Source organism: Candoia aspera, chromosome 3, assembly GCF_035149785.1.
Source record: "Candoia aspera isolate rCanAsp1 chromosome 3, rCanAsp1.hap2, whole genome shotgun sequence".
NCBI classification, from domain to species: domain Eukaryota; kingdom Metazoa; phylum Chordata; class Lepidosauria; order Squamata; family Boidae; genus Candoia; species Candoia aspera.
The window spans coordinates 155,419,022-155,438,644 of NC_086155.1; the positions used below are offsets into that span (position 1 = coordinate 155,419,022).

General features: G+C 36.1%; 1 protein-coding gene across 3 annotated transcripts; it reads right to left on the minus strand.

Moving 5' to 3' along the window:
* Nucleotides 1-976: 976 nt before the first annotated feature.
* On the minus strand, nt 977-19,597 carry RNMT (RNA guanine-7 methyltransferase). 3 transcript variants are annotated; one of them, XM_063299063.1, is made up of 11 exons: nt 19,457-19,597; nt 17,692-17,929; nt 15,439-15,559; nt 14,614-14,736; nt 11,913-12,028; nt 11,163-11,344; nt 9,582-9,746; nt 8,320-8,437; nt 7,585-7,686; nt 3,161-3,194; nt 977-1,953 (listed from the first exon to the last, which is right to left on the minus strand). In XM_063299063.1, exons 2-11 carry the CDS (start codon nt 17,896-17,898, stop codon nt 1,919-1,921), a joined length of 1,203 nt encoding a protein of 400 aa, XP_063155133.1. In that variant the 5' UTR covers nt 17,899-17,929; nt 19,457-19,597; the 3' UTR covers nt 977-1,918. The 3 variants fall into 3 exon arrangements, with proteins under 3 accessions (XP_063155133.1, XP_063155131.1, XP_063155132.1); XM_063299061.1 differs by having other exon boundaries at nt 19,516-19,557; XM_063299062.1 differs by having other exon boundaries at nt 19,381-19,464.
* Nucleotides 19,598-19,623: the final 26 nt, after the last annotated feature.

Genomic DNA, 19,623 nt, shown 5'->3' on the forward strand with positions numbered 1-19,623 from the left:
TAAAGTTGCCAAAATTGAGAAACACTGATCTAAAGCCTTTATTCTTTCCATATTCACTGCTACACTTCTATTTCAAGCACCTGTACTGTTATTAAAGTTCCTTACATCAAGTGATGGCGAATTCTTCCTGGATTTTAATGCCACTGAAGCCCTTGAGGTTCCCTTGGCCAAATAAAGAAATGTATTCCAATACTGAATACACAAGTGATGTTTAGCTGTTATTGCTGACACCTCACCTTTAGTTCAGTATTTGCCTGAATACCTCACATCCCTCATGTCAAAGTGGGTAGGAATTGTGATTTTTGAAGCAGTTGAGTGGTGCACTCATTTTTTAAGATTACAACTCAAAGCTATGGTTACAACAAATATAAATATATATATATAGAAAGAGAGAGAGAGAGAGAAAGAGAGAGAATTTGATGGGAAGGGCATAGACAAAAATCTTTTCTCTCATTTCAAAAAAATAAGTCTCATCTCTTCATATATATCTCACATATCAGAAAAATGTGCCACCAGCCACAAACAATTTTTATATGTGCAATCATGTCAAAATGTGCAAAATCTATGATTCCAGGAACTCCACAATGTTCCAGTTCTCCAGACTATGCTTATCTAGCCATTGTCCACCAGTATTCCAGAAGTTAACCCTCTGAGCCTCAGAAACAGGGTGTAGTGTTTTGCATGATATAAAACTGGCCTGTTTCATCTGGAACACCATGGCCAGACAATACACATTCCTGCATGCACCTACCATCATTTAGTGTGTACTTCACTGTAGTATCAACCCATGAATCTCTCATTTAAAAGGGTATGTCCAATTAAATCCAGCTCACCAAAATCATGATTTGTAGGACAATTCTGACTAGCAAAACATGCTATTTGTAAAAATTCTACTGGCAATGGCTTTTGCTACTTATGTATCTCAAGTTTTCAAATTGTATATGCGAACAGTCAGTTAGGAATACGACTTCTCAGATACAGTTAAATGATAAGAACAGAAATATCTTTAATTTTCATTTCCTATTTGAAAAGAAATTACACACTAAGGAGTACAAACAGCAAATTAGTATCTCTCCAAATATTACCCACCTTACATACCAACCACAATTAATTTAGCACTGAAAATACTGTATTGTGAAATAGAAAATCCAAGCCATGAATAATGAATTTCTGGTATCCTGATACACACAGAGCTTGCAAGCATGCAAGAGCTTTGGAATCACTTAAACTCCTTTACAAGTTGTCTGAAAGGAAATACCCACTAATATAGTTCTAAAACAGGGTAACAACATTTCTATTGATTGCAATGGCTACTGGATCCAGGCTTACACTTCAGTGCTTACAAATTTACTAGCCTACAACTGTATACAACCCAACAACATCTTGCGACAGGGGATCTCAGGTGATAATCACTTGGAAGTTTATTTTGCAACAACTGTAACAGTAAGTAGAGCTGCTTATTTGTAGTCCCTGGGAATGTAATTATCAAATCCCTGATTCCTTAAATGTTTTAGCTGGCAACACTTACATTATCATACTACTACATTATGATCAGTTCTTCATACAGTACTGTGACAACTGTCATGATACAGCTTTAAGGAGTCAATAAGTAGCAATAAGTAGCCTGAAAACACCCTAAGTATTCCAGAAAACTCATGTTTTGTTAACAGTAGGAACTCAACCATCCCACACAAAAGGTAAATTCCAATTCCTATTTCATGGTTATATAACACATATACGTACCACACACACACACACACACAAATTCCATCTGTCACAGATAGGCAGCCATAACTCAAACGTAAGCTTCCCCAATTTTGGTTGTGTCCTGCACACTCTCAAACATAAAAATATAAAATTAGCTGTCCCTTTGGATGCTAGATCATTTCATCTGTATTTCATTGTTTTCTTTTTCCTTTTAAAGTTTTTCAAATGCAAAAATCAAGTATATACCTGGAAAGGAAAAAAACAAACATTAATAGCCTGATCTCATTTCAAAAATTTTAGCACAATAACTTGTTCCTAGTTCTCCTTTCATTACTTACATATACAAATTTGAAACTATGCATGTCCTATTCATATTTACTAGAGAATTATTATTATTATTATTATTAATCATAATATAGCCAGTGGACTAAAGTACTTCCAATAACATGTCAATACATGGAAAGCACCTGTACTCAGTGGTATACTTTTAAGAAAAGACAGTTATTTTTTAAAATACCACATACTATTCTGCAAGGTAAGTAAATTATATCAACCACATTTAACTGTTGTAAATCCATGTCCTCTCTTAGTATAGCAGTACAGAATCTGCAGCACCTGTTACCAAAGACTTGGCCGCAGCCATGATTTTTCTAACAGTTGCTAATGCATTTTAATTCATACTGACAGAGATTACAAAAACTACTGCATATCTAGAAAGTAATTAAATGCACTGAATTTTTTAATTTAAATTAAATCAAGACCAGTTTGTTTCAACCTTATACTTTTTCCTTTTGCTATAACTATAGTATCTACACTGATGGGGGTCACTTCTGTAAATCTATTAACAGTATGAATAATAATGTATATGGTTGTGCTTAACACATGTGGTTTATGTCATGTAAGCCAAGATAATAAGAAATCACTTTATGTATGTATGTATGTATGAATGAATGATGCAATTAAAGGACTGAATTTAATCTAAGTACCCACACTGAATAAGGGTCTGATCAATTTGCATTTACTACTATGAATAGCAAGTCCTTTTCTGCAAAAATTGCACTTTGTAGGTCTGTGGAGTCCTTGGCGCTGATCTTGGTTGTTTGCTTGCAGACATTTCGTTGCCTGACTAGGCATCATCTTCAGTGCTAGAAGGGAGTGGGGTGTGCTCTCTGTTTATATACAGGAGCTTGGTCTGATAGTGTTGGTGGGGGTTGATTAATCAAGGAACTACCAAGGAGAGAACACCTCCACCAACACTTCGTAGATTTATGAAATATCCCGCTAAAGAAATTTGTCATAATAGTAAAATAGCATGACAACTGCAGAAATGCAGGATTTGATATCTATATTTGATAGATATTTGATACTGATATAGATATAGATCTATTTTGATACATATTTGATTATAACTGAACTATTCCAGGAATTTTCAAACACTGCTCACAATACGTACTTGCTGCTTCCCATTCAGGTTTACTCAGTGTTCCCTAAAAGGAGAGAGAGAAATCAACAAGAATTTTTCACTGTACATATGTTAAGCAGTTATAAATAAAGGGCGATCATTGATTAACTCTTTAATTAATGCTTCGCCTAACACTAATTTTTTTTTCTCTTAAGCTTTCCTGTATTTCAGAAAGCCAAACTGTGTTCTACAATACTTATGCATTTTCTTTGAACCTGGAAGATGAATTAATACGAAGATCTCATACCTTTGAAACAGCCAAAATCATGTTAGGTTTCAATTTCAACCCATCTGAAGTTAAGCACCCAGAAGAATCTATGAGCAGCCTCCCATTCCTGAGAGATTAGACAGATGGAGGATTTCTATGATGGGAGCAATGTTACTGAATTCCCTGCCCTCTGAAATCTGATCAGTTCTTATTTTGTTAAGCTTCAAGAAATTATTTAAAATTATTATTATTATTATTATTTAAACTAGTATGCTGCCTAACTCTGGGCACCTCACTTTAAGAAGCCCTTTGCTTATAGAAGTTGCCATTTACATGTATTGTTATTGGTTGCCTTATCATTTTATCTATGGTTTGATTATTGTTTATCATTATGTAAAATGATTTGTACTGTGGATGTTTTATTGTTAAAAGTGTAACCTGGCAAGAGCCTCACAAATTATATGAAAATAGGGGCTTCTGGTGGGGAATGGCAGACTGAGCGGCTGTGCCCACGAGCTCAGTGGGCGGAGCTGACAATGTGGCAATTTTTTTCAGGTTCAGGCAGTTTCTCCTGAAGCCCAGGAGTGTTCTCCAGATAAAGGAAAACACCTGGAATCACCCCATCTGCCCTCCGGACGGCTACTTGCAACCAGAAGATCGCAAACAGCATTCGCATTTGACTGGTATGAGCCAGCTGGGAGGCGGGGACGTCATCACTTTCCAAGCCGCGCTGTAGCCTTAAAGGGACATTAAGACCAGCCATCCCATTTCTGTATCACCAATTTGTATTTTTTTTTAAAAAAGTATATGTAACCCTTCTACAGCAAGGAGAAGCTGGTTCTCTTGGTGCTTATCGTTATTTTTGGGATTATTTTTTTTTTAAAAAAATTAGTTCTGGATTCCGTTTTCCTTTCAAATATAAAGGAGGACTGAGAGTAAATAATTGCCTTCCTGTTATTATTTTTGTATTAAATTTGAAGATATTAGCATTTTCCTACACATTGAATCGGCTGATCTGAACCTTCAGCTTTCTGTTTTCACTTTCCCTTGGAACTGTCTATCTCACTTTCACTGCGTAAACACACTCCAGAACTTTTCCTTAGCTTCAACTTTCACTGGTTAAGCTCCATGGGGGCACCATATTCTACTGTGTGAGACATGGAGGATTTCAAACAGATTCTTTCTGACTTCCACCAAGATTTTAAACAAATCTTTTTCGACTATCAGACTTTTATGCAAGATATTCAGAACACTGGAAAATATGAGATCTAAAATGTGCTATCAGGCTGGGGATGTGGTGGATGAAATTGAGGAATTTAACAGTGATAGAAATGTTTAAGAGTGACATTGGGATTTTTATTGAGATGTTGGATGAAGATTGGATAGTGGAGTTGGAGAAATTTAAGGGAGAGAGGGATCTGCAAGCCACAAGTGAAATTGACTTTCTGGTGGAATGCCATGAAAAGAACCTGGCATCTTTGAGGGGGGCAGTTGGGTTATTTGACTCTTTCAAGAGAAAAGCTCTGTGCACATTGTGGGGGTATATTCAGGTTTATTTTGAAGTGAGATAAGATTTGGATTTATTGCTTTGAACTCTTTGGCTTTTTTGGGTTAAGATTAATATTATTAAAACTGTTGTATTAGGGTTAAATAATGTTTATCTGGTTTGCTTTAAGGATTTGATTGAAATTATTTGCTTTTAAAGATTTGGATTTACTGTTTTGAATTGTTCTTGTTTTTTGGGTTTATTGAGATTAAGATTACTAAAACTGTTGTATTATCAAGTATAATAGCAGACAACCTATGTGCTTTTTAAATTTATTCTTATTATAGTAGACATAAATGTACAGAATAGTGGTAGGAAGGGAATAATTAAATAGGTGTTATCTTTTGGAGGGGAGAAAGATGTTTAGGAGGTTTATATTTTTCTTCTTTATTTTAATATAAGGGGGAGGAGTAACTGTATTGAGTGATCTTTATTATGTGCTAAAGTGGAATGACTTATAGAAATAATTTGGTGTTTTGGTTTAATATAGAGTAAGAGATTGATTATGGAAATTTTTGTATATCCTTGCTGTTAAAAGTCGGAAGCCACATCTTTTTGTAAATCTGAAAAAAAAATTCTCATGTTTTTGCACTGTTTAGTTTTTTTTCTTTGTAGTTTTTTGTTTTTGTAGTTTTTATTCTTCTCTTGAAACTTAATAAAATGTATTAACAAAATAAAACAAATGAGATGAAAATAAATAAATAATAACGTCCAATTATAGATATTTGAGAAATTCCATCTTTCTAAAGTTAAAATACCATTTTCACAGGAAGAAAATTTAAAGAAAGAGTGAGTTTTGTCATATATAGGCTAACAGCATCTGGAGGACCTTGTCTGGTCTTAGAACCTGAGCAGGGTCAGTCCCTGATCAGTACTTTGGATCAGGGACCACCAAGGCAGTAGGCTAGACTTGGAAGCGAAAAATATTCTGGAAGACAACAATGGTAAACCACTTCCATACTGTTCCCCACAAAAAACTACATGGTAAGACTTTATATAGCTACCAGAAGTTAAGTTTAACTCAAGGATATCTTCAAGTTACCCTAAACTTATGCTGTTTTCTTCTGTATTTCAAGCACCAATAAATCAGTTAACAAACAATGATATACAAGCCTACAACTGCTCAATCCATTGTGCATAATATTGTACTGCTAGTTAGTTCCTTAATATTAATATTCTCATGGTAAAAATAGTGTCTGCGACTCTCCACATATATTAAAGCTATTGTGGCAAACATAGTTAGCAATTGGCTCGAATATAACTATTTGTCTACCTGGAACAATTTCTTAATATTAGAACTCCCTAATTTCTAAATATTAGTAGGTAATAATAATATTCCCTGGTTTCTTACTTTTTTTTTACCTAGGTGATAACAATATTCCCTAATTTCTTAATATTAGTACAGGTAGTCCTCATTTAGCAACCACAATTGGGACCATTAAGTGAAGCAGTCACTAAGTGAATCCACAACTGTGCTTATGATCTTACTTCAACTTTCCTTTGCTTTACAGACCTGCAAAGGTCATAAATGCAAGGATTGGTTGTATAGTTTCTTTTTCATCACTGCCATAACTTTGAACAGTTGTTAAACAAGGGCTACTTATATTCTCGTACAACTTTTGCTCTTGTACCCAGAGCAAAAACCACTTTCAGGAATAAGGACACAAAGCATTTTGTCAATTCAATTCATTTTGACATTACTTCTGTTTTCAAGCAGTAGCTGAACTCTCTTAAATTACTATTTCTAGATAGGTAGACAAGTAAAGTTATATAAGCTAGCAATTTTTATAAACGTATGTAAAAGGCTAGGGACGTGGTGGCGCTGCGGGTTAAACCGCTGAGCTGCTGAGCTTGCTGACTGGAAGGTCGGAGGTTCGAATCTGTGTGACGGAGTGAGCTCCTGTTGCTAGTCCCAGCTCCTGCCAACCTAGCAGTTCGAAAACATGCAAATGTGAGTAGATTAATAGGTACCGCTTCAGCGGGCAGGTAACGGCGTTCCGTTTAGTCATGCCGGCCACATGACCACAGAAGTGTCTACGGACAAACGCCGGCTCTTTGGCTTTGAAACGGAGATGAGCACCGCCCCCTAGAGTCGGACACGACTGGACTTAATGTCAAGGGAAACCTTTACCTTTACTATGTAAAAGGCTAATGTTACTTCATTTTGAACACCCCTGGTTATACATAAAGCCATCTTTGTAAGTTATCATATGCTAATATCATAAACAAAATACCTACACTATATTTTTTCTCCTTTTAAGGCTCAGATGTTTCAAATAATAACTATAAAAACGTTATTTGCTGCACAAGCAAACCTAATGTTAACATTGTGTGCCTAACATGACATTTGGACAATGAGACAGGCTGGCTTCATAATTTGCAGCCAAGTTGGCAAACTGAGAAAATATCCTTGCTTCATAGTGGCACCAGAAGAGAGGAGAATGTGTGCAATATGCCATCTAACACAGACATTTATTGAGTCCTAAGCCTGCCCAACAGAGGGAAGATGGAGAAAAAAAATACCTGGAATTGCAACACTTCAACCAAATTGATCTGGTCAAAAGACAGGATATTGCAGTAATCACATTGACTTAGATAGTTACTATGCCTTCGAAAGACAGGTCTTATGCTTCAAAGAAATACAATTCTGCAAATACTTACAAAAGGAAGCTTTGCTTTTCCATCCCTCTTAAACATTTCTGCATGCTCATAATCCTCTTTTATATGTGAGGCCGATCTGGAACCTTCATCAGCAGGGTATTTCTGAAAAACAGCTTAAACAGACTTAATGCGAATATAACCCAAGGGCAACAACTAAAAATTATATGGGCAGGTGATCATCTCCACAACAAAATGCACTGTTTCATAACATCTGTATCTTCCAATCTATGTTTATATACCTCATTTCACCCATTATGGAACTAAAGGAGCTAGAAGTGATTTCTATTCAGGCTCTTAACAGAATGAGACCAACTTAGCTTTGGCATGATACTACATTTTGTGTCCACAGCCCATATCTCAGCTTAACCTTCTGCAATCTGATGCTGTCCAAGTGTGTCGCAACTGCATTTCTTATAATTTTGATCACATCCAAAAGGGGAAGGTAGGATCTGTCAATAACAGACTTAAACATTTTACAGTAGGTTAGTCCCACTGTTGTATCCATACATCAATTAGATTTTAAATACGTTTTAATGTTTATTACAGAAGCGATTAGCCAGTAGCACAAGCCAAAACCTTGTAATAAATACATTTGATTCAAATGCAAACTAACATGGAAACTATTACAAAATTCACTTTTAGCCTAATGACAGTACATTATTTGAAAAGTACCTGATACTTGACCAGACCAACATTTTAAGATTGCACATATCTACATCTATATTGAGCAGTTACCTCCAATGCCATCATTTGTTGCAGAAGTATTTTATGTTCCACATTCTTCACTTTTTCTTCATAAAACTCCCAAAAAGTTTTTTTGTAGAGTAGTTTCATTCCATACTTCTTTGCCATGCTGCAGAATAAATTTAGTAACATATCATGAAATTACTATTTCTATCCTCAAAATACTAAGTTTTCAAATGCTATTTCATTTGTATCACAGGAATGCCATGTAATCTGCATCAAAATTGCAGCAATTCTTCTACATGCATTATAGGATCAGAAGGAATTATTTAGGTCACCAAGTCCAATACTGTGCTCAATGTGGAAATCAAAATTAAGGCATCTGTTAAAAATGTTTGTCTAAATTTTGCTTGAAGATATCCAGCCCACTACCTCCTAAAGTAACAAGTTTCACTGTCAAACTGATCTTACCGTAAAGAAGCATTTAATTAGAATCTACATTCTCATAATTTAATACCATTATTCTATTTTCCGATTCTGAGACAACAGAGAACATGTTGTGGCATTCTTTTGTGTGACACTTCTTCTGGTACTTGAAAAGACGTATTTTCTCAAGAGTTCTCCAGTTGTCTTGTTTCTGGAAAATCTAATTTCTAGTCCCCTGATCATCCTCTTTGCCATTTTACATTTGTTTTGAATTGCCTGAGTCCTTTTAAAATACTGCATCCAGTGCCAGAAGCAATTCTTGAGGTGGAGTATGACTAATGCAGAGAAACAATTATTTTCCATGATTTTGGAAATTGTACTTTTAAACAAGCAGCCTTAAATTATGTTTGCCTTTTTTGCAGACACACCATACTGCTGATTCTATGAACACTGGAAAGTAAGTCAGAATTCAGCATTAGACTATAGGACCAAAGACACTGATTTTAATCAGTGTTAATTCTGCCCGAGAGAGGATATTAAGAAAAGGAAGGAATGAAGAAGAAGATACTGTATAAGGGAATTCAAAGTCCACTGTTTGTTTGAATAAGAACAAGAACAGTTCAGTACTCCTGAAAGAAACTTAAACCTAAGTTACTCCATAGAGAAACTTAAAATAGGCAAAACCAACTTATGGGCAACTCTGACAAACATTTAAATAAAACAGAGTATTACTTCTGTTGCTGTTGTTTTATAACCTACCTTTCCACTTTGTCAACTACTCAAAGTAGCTGACAATACTTAAAATACAGAGCAAAGAGGTTTAAAAAAATAAAACTAAACTAAGCTAACATGCAAAAAATAAATAATAAGGTTAAGTAAGAACTTACTCCACCAGCAGTGGAAAATAAACCAGGAATTCTGGGACATCAACCACTTGTTCCAAGTGGAAGTCATATTTGCAACCAAACAAGGGATAATCTCCCTTCTTCTGAAACTTCACAGTATAAATTTCATTCCCAAATGAGTTTGTTTCTGAAGACTCAAGGCGTTTTCTATGGCAAAACATTACAAAAGACAATTACAACATTTGGTTAAACTTAAGTAGAATCATACAGCTTATCCAAAGATCACTAAGAAGCTAGCTAACAGAACAAAGTATCTTCAAAGCCGTGAAGCAGCCACACTTTCCCAAAGGCTTAGTGCAGCGGCTCAGAGAGCTTTTCCAGGTTGTCTGCACATTCGTGCATGTGGAAATCACTTTTGCTGAGACTGCTGGCATAGTGAAGCAGCTGTGGAAAATGCGACTGCCTCGACACTTTGGTAAGGGGCATCTGACTTGCCCCAACATGCTTGGAGCAGCAACCTTTCAACAGGCTCACAGAGAAACGCGGTGGCCACATGTCTTTGGATATTCTGAATAAGTAAGTTAGTTAATAGAGAATAGCCAAAGCCTAATGGCTGTGCAGTGCTTCAAATTAGAAAGAAAAATGGGGAGATGCAAAAATAGCATATTTCTGCAAGTCCTTAAACCAAAGGGCTTGTGTCTTCCTAGGATCACCTGTCACATTCTTGCTTTCAAGTCCAATGTGCTCCTACTTATTAACTGTATTTTTTTAAAAAGATAATAGTTTCTACTTATGGCTGTAATTGTCAATTATCTCATGGTTTCACATTCAGTGTTTGGAACAGTGAAAATACTTGATGGGGTACTTTCAAGATATAGAAGTGAGGTGCTTATTTAAGAGGAAGTCTGAGAATTTAAAACTGTTAGGAACCCTGTGGGCCAACATGATACAGAATCAAACCAGACATATTTCTCACTTACATATTTATATTATATATTAAATACAGGATTACATTAGATTATAGCCACAAGGTCCACAAACTGGAGCTGGATCAGTATTGACTGACTGGTTATGTACCATCAAGTCATTTTCAACTCTTCACAACCACACAGATACATTGGATCAATATATATGAAGCATAATTCTGAGTCCTGCAATTGATTTTGGGATACCAGAATGGAATGGAACTCACTTCTTTCACAGAAAAATCTATTAAGCTTCTTTCATTCAAGCTTTATAATGTTGTGTGGGTGAAAAAGAGGTATGTTGTTGCAATTGTTTAATAACTGACAGAAATTAATGTTGATTATCATGTGTCCTTTTCCGTTCTGGAGAAAGTTTACTGCTCCAATTGTACTGAGATACAACAGCAGCTGTAAAAAGCGTAAGAGAAAAGCTGCAGGTAGGCTAACAAATGAAACAGGGGGGATAATATAAGAGGATGAGTATTCATCATTGTTACGGCAGGAATGGTTTGTCAAATCAATTTCAAAGTAGCTCACATTTGAAAATATCTGACTTAAGATATTTGCTGTGTGCGAGATGGGCGGCAGAGAAATTTGATAAATAAATAAATAGTATTTCCTTTGTTTGCTCTCGCATAATTCATTCTCACCCACTTACACAAGTTCATAACTATCTGGAGTTGTGCCAATGAAGTATCCTCCTGGGGAAAGCTGCTCACAAGCATTTTTAAGCATCATATCTGCTTGCTCATAGGTCTCAAATGAATAATGATACACAAACTGACAACTGCAAATGTCAAAGTACATATTGCTATCCCTGTACTTTTTAGACAGAAGTTCCTGAAACAAACAAACAAGAGAAGTAAAAACAAATGTCCATTATTCCAGCATCCTAACCACAAAGCTTTTTGAAAACCTAATTAAAGTACCTTTTTATATCTACTGTGTCTAATATCTGTTACATCTTTATGAACTGAATTCTAAAAAATACCATTTGGAGATTTTTTTTCCAGGAAAGAAAACAACAAAGAAGAGAACAATTTTAGGCAAACCATATGTTGATTTGTGGTATATAAAAAAATAGTTACATAAACTTCTGAATTTCTGAACACATGGTTCCATATGATAAAAATTACCAATTTGTGCTTTTCTCATCAATATGCCACAAATCTTAACAGTTCTAGAGAGAATGTTTAAGACTAATTCCTTGTAGGTTCCTGACTCCCCTTCCAGTAAGATTATTAATTATTCAGTCTGTAAAATATGCAACAATTTTACTGAAAGTGTTCTTCAACACCTTTTTCTAAATTTTTACTTCACTAATAATGTAACTACTTTCCACATTTTATACTAAGAACAACAAATCTCAAAGAAATAGAAAGAAAATAAGAGCATGAAACAACTATACCTTGGTACTATCAGCAGTTACAAATTCTACACTAAAAAATCTATCATTCTGGCGACCACGGTTTCTCATATCTTGATAACGCTGTTCACACTGTTGTACAGATACACCAGCAATATCTATGTAAAAAAAAAACACACACACACAGTAAAAATCTAAAATAGTATCACTCATTTGAAGGCTGACATTTAGCAAAACTGTAGGCTTAATGGAAATCAATTCATTTCTATTTAGAACATATGTACAATAGTTCTTATTTATAGTACACAGGTACCACTGTTCGGTGGTGCTTATTCACAGCAAATATTAGATCAAACCTAAAAGTAACACCTTCGGCAAGTGTTTAACACAAGTGTTTGCCATGAGCACAGTATAGGACAACACAGTTTGCTTTTTTATCACCAATGGATGCATTTTGTTTTATTTTTTAGATCTCAAATCTTTCCAGGATATAGGGTACAGTCACCATTCACAGTTACGACAGTGATGAAAAAGTAACTTTGCAACCAGTCCTTACGTTTGTGACGTTCGCAGGTCTGTAAAGGAAAGGAAAGCCAAAGTAAAATTGTAAAAGCTTGATGTTTTACTTAGCAGCCTCTGTGCTTAACAACCAAGTTTCTGGTCCCAACTGTGGTTGCTAAATGAGGACTGTCTGTACTACAAAAGACAATAAGCTCTTCATCTTCAGTTCTTTTATTTGCATGGATATTTGTGGTTTTGAGAGGCCTTCATTCCAAATTTAAAGACAAATGAAAAAAAGCAACCTCAAACGTATTTTGATTTTCCAGACTTAGAATAATTCTTTATTCACTAGCCTGCTTTGGACTCTAGAAAACTGGGCTACTTTATGAATAGAACCAAACTGACTGAAGAAATGGAACTTCTATCTACTTATTTACTCAATCATCCATTCAAACATACCTTTAGAAATATTCAAAAAATAGCTTTCCAGGCCTTACTTTTTATATGGTGCATTTTTATATTAAAGCACCCAAGAATCTTTCAGAACCTACAGACTTTTTTTTTAAAATGAAGCTGATTACTGGTTGCCGCTAGTGTAGCATGAACCTCCATGTATAAATCCATAATGACTTCCATCTTTCTTTTTAAATGCTTATGTATTTGCCATCTGGCACTTTGTCCAGTGATTCTTAATCAGTATATCATATGTACTATCTCCCTACTCAATTTTTCCATTTGTTACATCACTTGTCCTTTGTGACTTTATTTTGTGCTGCACTTGATCCAGGAACTAAGTATAAAAGATCACATTGGCAAATTACACACACAAAATATAAACAAATAATTAAATTATAAATTATAAATAACTATATATGTAAATATATATGAATAATTATAATTATTTACATATAAACAAAAGTAAAATTCAATAAACCTGGTCTTATGGGATGCCTTTTGTGTCTGTGTGTGTATATACATATATATATGTGCTTCTGCATAGTTGAGCTTCGTATAGACATTATCCTGATATGAGAACAGATACATATGAATAATTGTGGCAAGGCGGGAAAGCAAAAACCAGGCCAGGTCAAAGATGCCATCACTCTTGCCTTGTCTCTGAGCTGGATAGCATTACTCTCATCAGGAACAGGTTGGACTGCCCTGAAAATTAGTCATTATCAAAAAGGCATCAATTACATTTCCCTTTTAATATTAAGGCATTATTCAGCAGGATCCCATAGCTGTAAAGGTGGGAAGATAAACAGTGATATTGTTATATTTGATCCAGGTCACCAGAGAGGATCTACCATCATTACTGTCAGACAGAGTTAGCCAATGCTGGCAAACCAACCTCAGATCCTAAACAAGCCTTTTGAATCAAATATTCCAGTGCTGTCCTGGTTGCTAGTGATTTGAGTATTTTGAGGAATATGGGGGCTTATGTATGTCAACCATGTACCAAATAGGATTTAAGAGACCTTAGAAATGGAACATCCGCATTGAGGAGATCTAACTAAAGAATGATTAAAGAGTATTTCAGTCAGCACATGTGCTACTTATTTATCGTATGTGTAGCTGACATACACATTTTCTGTGAGGACAATAATGCATCTTATGATTCCAGATAGCAATCTAGCAGGTTGGCAAGACAAACAGAATTCCAGCTGTAAAATCAGCCAAATACAAGAAATTTGGCTCTCTTCCATATTGTGTGTGCTATTTAAAACATCTCTTCTAGTAGATACTGTTAAGTACTGCAGAACCGGTTTTACTTACACCATTCAAGAAACTATGCACCTGAATCAGAGTTTAAATCTCCTCACCTGCAGGAAAAGGGCTGCCTTCCCTCTTCATGGTGGTGTGTAAAGAGAAACTGTTTTAGACTACTGCACAGGAGGACACTAGATTCTAATTTTGCTGCTTTTATTCTGCTTTAATTGTACAATATCCAAGTTTAATTCAATTTCAGAATCGATTCAGAATTGTTTTCAATGTTAGCCATCTTGAGTATAACTGAAGCATAAAATGGATATAAATAGCCCTTTGGAATTTTTTTTCCACTCCTTCACCCCAGCAGAGCCAGGTACTATTAAGCTAGTTTATCCTATATCTGGATTTAAAGTATCTTATTGTTTTCACAAATCATATTTGCAGAATGAAAATCACTAAAGATATCTCAAACTCCCTTTTCTATGTTGACAATTTAACATGATTCCCATATTGAATTAATCTGCCTTCTTACCTGTACATACAAGCCTACTTATTCGGCCTTTTCTCCATTTCAGCAAGTCCCCACCTTTACCACATCCCAAGTCTAACACTGTAATGTTTTGTTTTCTCTGTCGTACCCTATCAAGGAATTCACCTAAAAGAAAAAATAACAACAATCCTGAGAAGATGAAATATTGTCCCTGTATTAAAATACAGCTCCCTGGTTATTTTGAGAGCTTTAGAGCTCCAGTGTATTGTTCCTATCTTTGAGAGGTATGAGATAAAAAGAAAATCATGGTGCACTTGCATGGAGCAAGAGTTTTCATCTCAGAAGTTAGCTTCACTGTGCTCAATGGAATTTATTTCTAGTTAAGTGTATAGGACTGCATCCCAAGAAAACTTAATTCACATCAGAATGTTTCTAGTTTATGTGTTAAATCTTAGGAAAGCTATTTTCATCACTGAATTCTCAGGATTCCAATGATTAATTTTAGTTATATCCAAAGATGACTAGTCTGGTCTGAGGTGTACTTTTGACAAAAAGTATCACTTCTACCTCACAATATATTCATGACTACAATCTCACATTTTTTAGACCAAAACAATAAACAGAAAAATACTCTGACAGATACATGTAATGCTTGCATTATAGCACAACACTGACGAGTGCAGTCCTTTTTTTTTTTGGTGCATTAATAAAAATATTAATGTTCTAATATAAAATCTAATATTTAGAATTTACAAATTAAGTTTGAGATTTGTTCCTTATGGCCAGCTGTAATACCAGTCAATTTTTCCCCCAAAAGTAGATGTCTGAATATACAAATACTTGGAACTCTTTAAAACAAAGACATACCAATAAGCACACTTTTTATCCAATTGTTAAAATTTCGGAGATAGACGATGCGACTCATGCTACGTTGTTCCAATCCAACCTCTTCAAGCTTATTATAATGTGCTGCTACAGCTTCTGTATGCTACATAAAACATAAAATAAACAATTAAGTGTACCATGTAAAGATTTACATACATTTAGGTGATAGCTAAGTCCCAATATTTTTAATTTGGTGCATTCCTTTCACAGTAAAAATTACATCTTTACATCTGGAGTTTATATGTCCTGCCAAATTCTAACCCACTTTAAAAAAAAAACAAAATAAATAAGAGTACAGAAAAAAAGAAAGCAGAACTATAAAAGTGTGACTACAGTAAACATGAAAAAGATCATATTAAACAAATACTAAAAGATGAATAAGCAAACTTATTTAAGTATCTTACTATTGCATTTTGAATCAAGTGAAGTTCCATATATTATTTAAAAGCAAGCTTTCATAGAATGCACTGTAGTAATTTAATTTCAGTATAAATAAGATGCGTTTGTCTATAACAATAAATTCTTTCTCCTCCTGATTTATTTTATATAAAGGGGAACAACATGAAGCTGGTGTTTCTGTTTACAGTGGCAAAGGCATTTTTTGGATATTGCTGCTACTTTATTATCAAAAGCAATACTGGTTTGAAGAACAGTCTAAAGTTGCTTCATTTCCTTCATATGTAACTCACTACTGTTTAGAAAAGCTGTGAAGATCTGGCTTTTCATCCAGGCCTTTGGTGAGGGAGAAAGAGAGATCTCTCACTTCACCACACTTGCCATCTTTCATCTTTAATATTTTATTGATTTTATTTTAATTTTTTTGTTTGATTGTTGTGAGTTGCCCAGAGACAATGAGAATCAGGCAGCATACAAAATTAGTATATTATAGTCGGTCGCACAGTCAGCCAGATGTTTAGACTGGATTTGGCATTTTTGTCCACCTATCAAGTCCTTCCCAAGGATCTGGGATAGGCAGATGTTGTTGTTTAATAATATTAAAGGTATCATCACAGGATGTCGAGCTGTTCCAAGTAAAGCTGCCTTCTGCAATTGACTGATGGTGATTTTGTCAATGCCGGTAGCATTCAAGTGGTGCTCCAGGTATCTAGGAATTGCACCCAAGGCACCTATTACTATTGGTACTATCTTTGCTTTCTTTTGCTGCAGTCGTTCTATTTCTGTTTGCAGGTCTTTTGTGATTTTCTCCAGTTCTTTCTCTTCTATTCTGCTGTCTTCAGGTCTTGCAATGTCCACTATCCAGACTTTTTTGTCTTTCTTATCAATTATTTAGCCTGGGGTGTTGTGTAGCAGATGCTTGTCTGTTTGAATTCTAAAGTCCAGGAGCACTTTGGCTTCTTCATTTTCTATTACTTTGCCTATTTTATGGTCCCACCAGTTCTTGCTTGCAGGCAAGTGGTATCTCTTGCAGATATGCCAATGCACCATTGTTGCTACTTTGTCATGCTGTTGTTGTTGCTGCTGCTGTTGTCATTTAAAAGCAAACCTTCTGCTCTTGTGTGTCATAGACTCATTAAGTTGGAAAGGCCCAGTCACCTTAAATCTTGTTCCTGCTCCTCTTACTCAGTTTTTTGTCAATTTGATAAGCATTCCCACTACTTCTTCATCCAAATCATCAATGAAAATGTTAAAAGAGTATTCTGAACTCTGTACCATAATATTTCATTCCAGTTCTATGAGAACTATGTATTAGCATTCTTTGATTATAGTTTTCAAATCAGCTATGGATCCACCAAACAGACATAACCATCAGGATATCATGAGATACTTTGTTAAATGTTTTCCTGAAGTATAAATATATTATGTCCACAGCATTCTCACAATCTACTAAGAAACTTATATGAACAAAAAATGCAGTAAGATTAGTCTGGCAAACCTGTCCTTGACAAATCCATGCTGACTTCCAGGAATCACTACTAGTATACTGCACTGTTTTATAAAATCTTCCCAGACATGGCTATCCATCAGTCTGAAGTTCCTAATATCCATCTATGGGTGAATATATCTAAGTCTTGACTTGGTCCATAACAGCAGAATCCTATGCAAGTCTACCCAAAAGGTCAACAAAACTTTAACACAACAGCCTAGAATATAAAGTTGTATATGTTTCTAAAGTTCTATCCAAATAGTAGCCTACATTTTAATTATCCTCAAACATAGGGAAAAAGAGACTGGAAGAATTTGATTACTGTAAAAATTAATATTTGAAACACTCACTCTTTTCCTTTTACGAACTTCTTCAGTTTCTATTTCACGATTGAGAGTGTTTTTATCTCCTGTTTGACCTTCATCACAAGACTTTTTATCTGCAATTTTATCATCATTTTCAACAAGAGAATCGGTATGTGGGCGTTTAGTAGTTACGCTATCATCTTCTTCAACAAACTTTCTCTTATGCTTTCCACTCTCTACTACCTCAGCCATATTAGCTGAAGAGCTTGTTCTCCTGTTACAGCTGCAAACAAAAAATAATATTTTCTATTATTATTAAACAAGACCTTGCTGACAGACCATTCTGATAAACTGATGTCTACTGGGTCATAAAGATGTCCACATCAACTTCTACTGCAATGAGCTCTTTTGGCTATGCTGCTAAATAAAGGCAATGGTAGGCTCTGCTTTGTCAAACAAATCACACACAAGCTTATTCTACACCTTTTTCCAAGATACTCTATTACAATTCTTTCCCATCCTACCCAACCAAGTTCCCTTCTCACATGCCTCCTCAGTATTTTGTGTTCTCTAAGGCCCTTAACCCACACTAGGTTATTTGGACACATGGCTTATACCCTTAGGCCCCTTCTACATTTTTTTTAAATTTAATCTATTTTCTCTCCCACCTTTATTATTTTTATAAATAACTCAATTTTTAATTTAATTTCTATCCCTTTATTATTTTTACAAATAACTCAAGGCGGCAAACATACCTAATCCTCCTTCCTCCTAATTTCCTCCACAACAGCAACCCTGTGAGGTGGGTTGGGCTGAGAGAGAGTGACTGGCCCAAGGTCACCCACCCGGCTTTCATGCCTAAGGCGGGACTAGAACTCAGTTTCCTAGTTTCTAGCCTGGTGCCTTAACCACTAGACCAGACTGGTTCTCCAATCCAAGTACTACCAAATCCAAGTACTACCCTGCTTTTCCAATATTTTTAAAAGAAAGAGTACTGGGGATGATTCATCTGTATGACTGTTAAAAGTGATGTGCAAAATATTCAAAAAAGTTTCTTCAAAACATATGAATGCAAACAATCTCTTTTCACATAATTAAAACAGCAGCATCCTTTGTGAGGTACACACAGCTGGTTGACAGCTATCCCCACATAGCTGGGTACATGCAGCCATTTTATTGGTAAAACCAGCAGAAATGTTGCCAGTGCATGCACATAAAAAACCAAGGGTAGCTTTTAAGTGGCTTCATTAGTCTTGCAAAAAAGAATGGCTGCTTTATTAATTCAAAGAGGTGATTCATTCGTATTAATGTGCACTGCAAAACAACAATTTCAAACCCTTTGCACGGGCCTGCGGGAAAAGTAAGAGGCAGAAGTATTAGGTATGTTCGGCGCCTTAGTTATATATAAAAAGGTGGACACAAATCTAGTAACAATAATCCTCAACATCGGGAGACTGCCGAGCAGTTGACTGACTGCGAGCAGCTCCTCTTTCGCCTCGGTCCCTCGATTGACCCCAGAAGCAGGGGTCCCATCTCCTCGACCTCCAGGAGACGCGACAGAAAAGAGCGAGAGAAGGCCCAACATCACTGGAGCAGCCCAGCTCCACTTTCCCTTCCGAAAAGGAGGAAACGGGCACAGCGAGGGAAACAGCAGGCCCTGCTCGCGGCCCCGAGGAAAGGCGCCGAATTGGGCCAGGCAACAACGGCGCCTCCCGGACGCACGGCGCAGCTCACCCTCCTAGTCCCCCGAAGCGGAGACGTTTGCCTCCCGCTCGAAGGAAATGAGGCGCTACAGCACGGCGCAGCTCACCCTCCTGGTCCCCCGAAGCGGAGACGTTTGCCTCCCGCTCGAAGGAAATGAGGCGCTACCGCTCCCCGCTTTCCATCCGGGGTCGCCCTGCCACTTCCTCTTCGGAAAGGTCAGGAGAAGAGGGCGGGCGGTGGGGCGGGAAGCGGAAAAGGTCCTAGAAGGCTCTC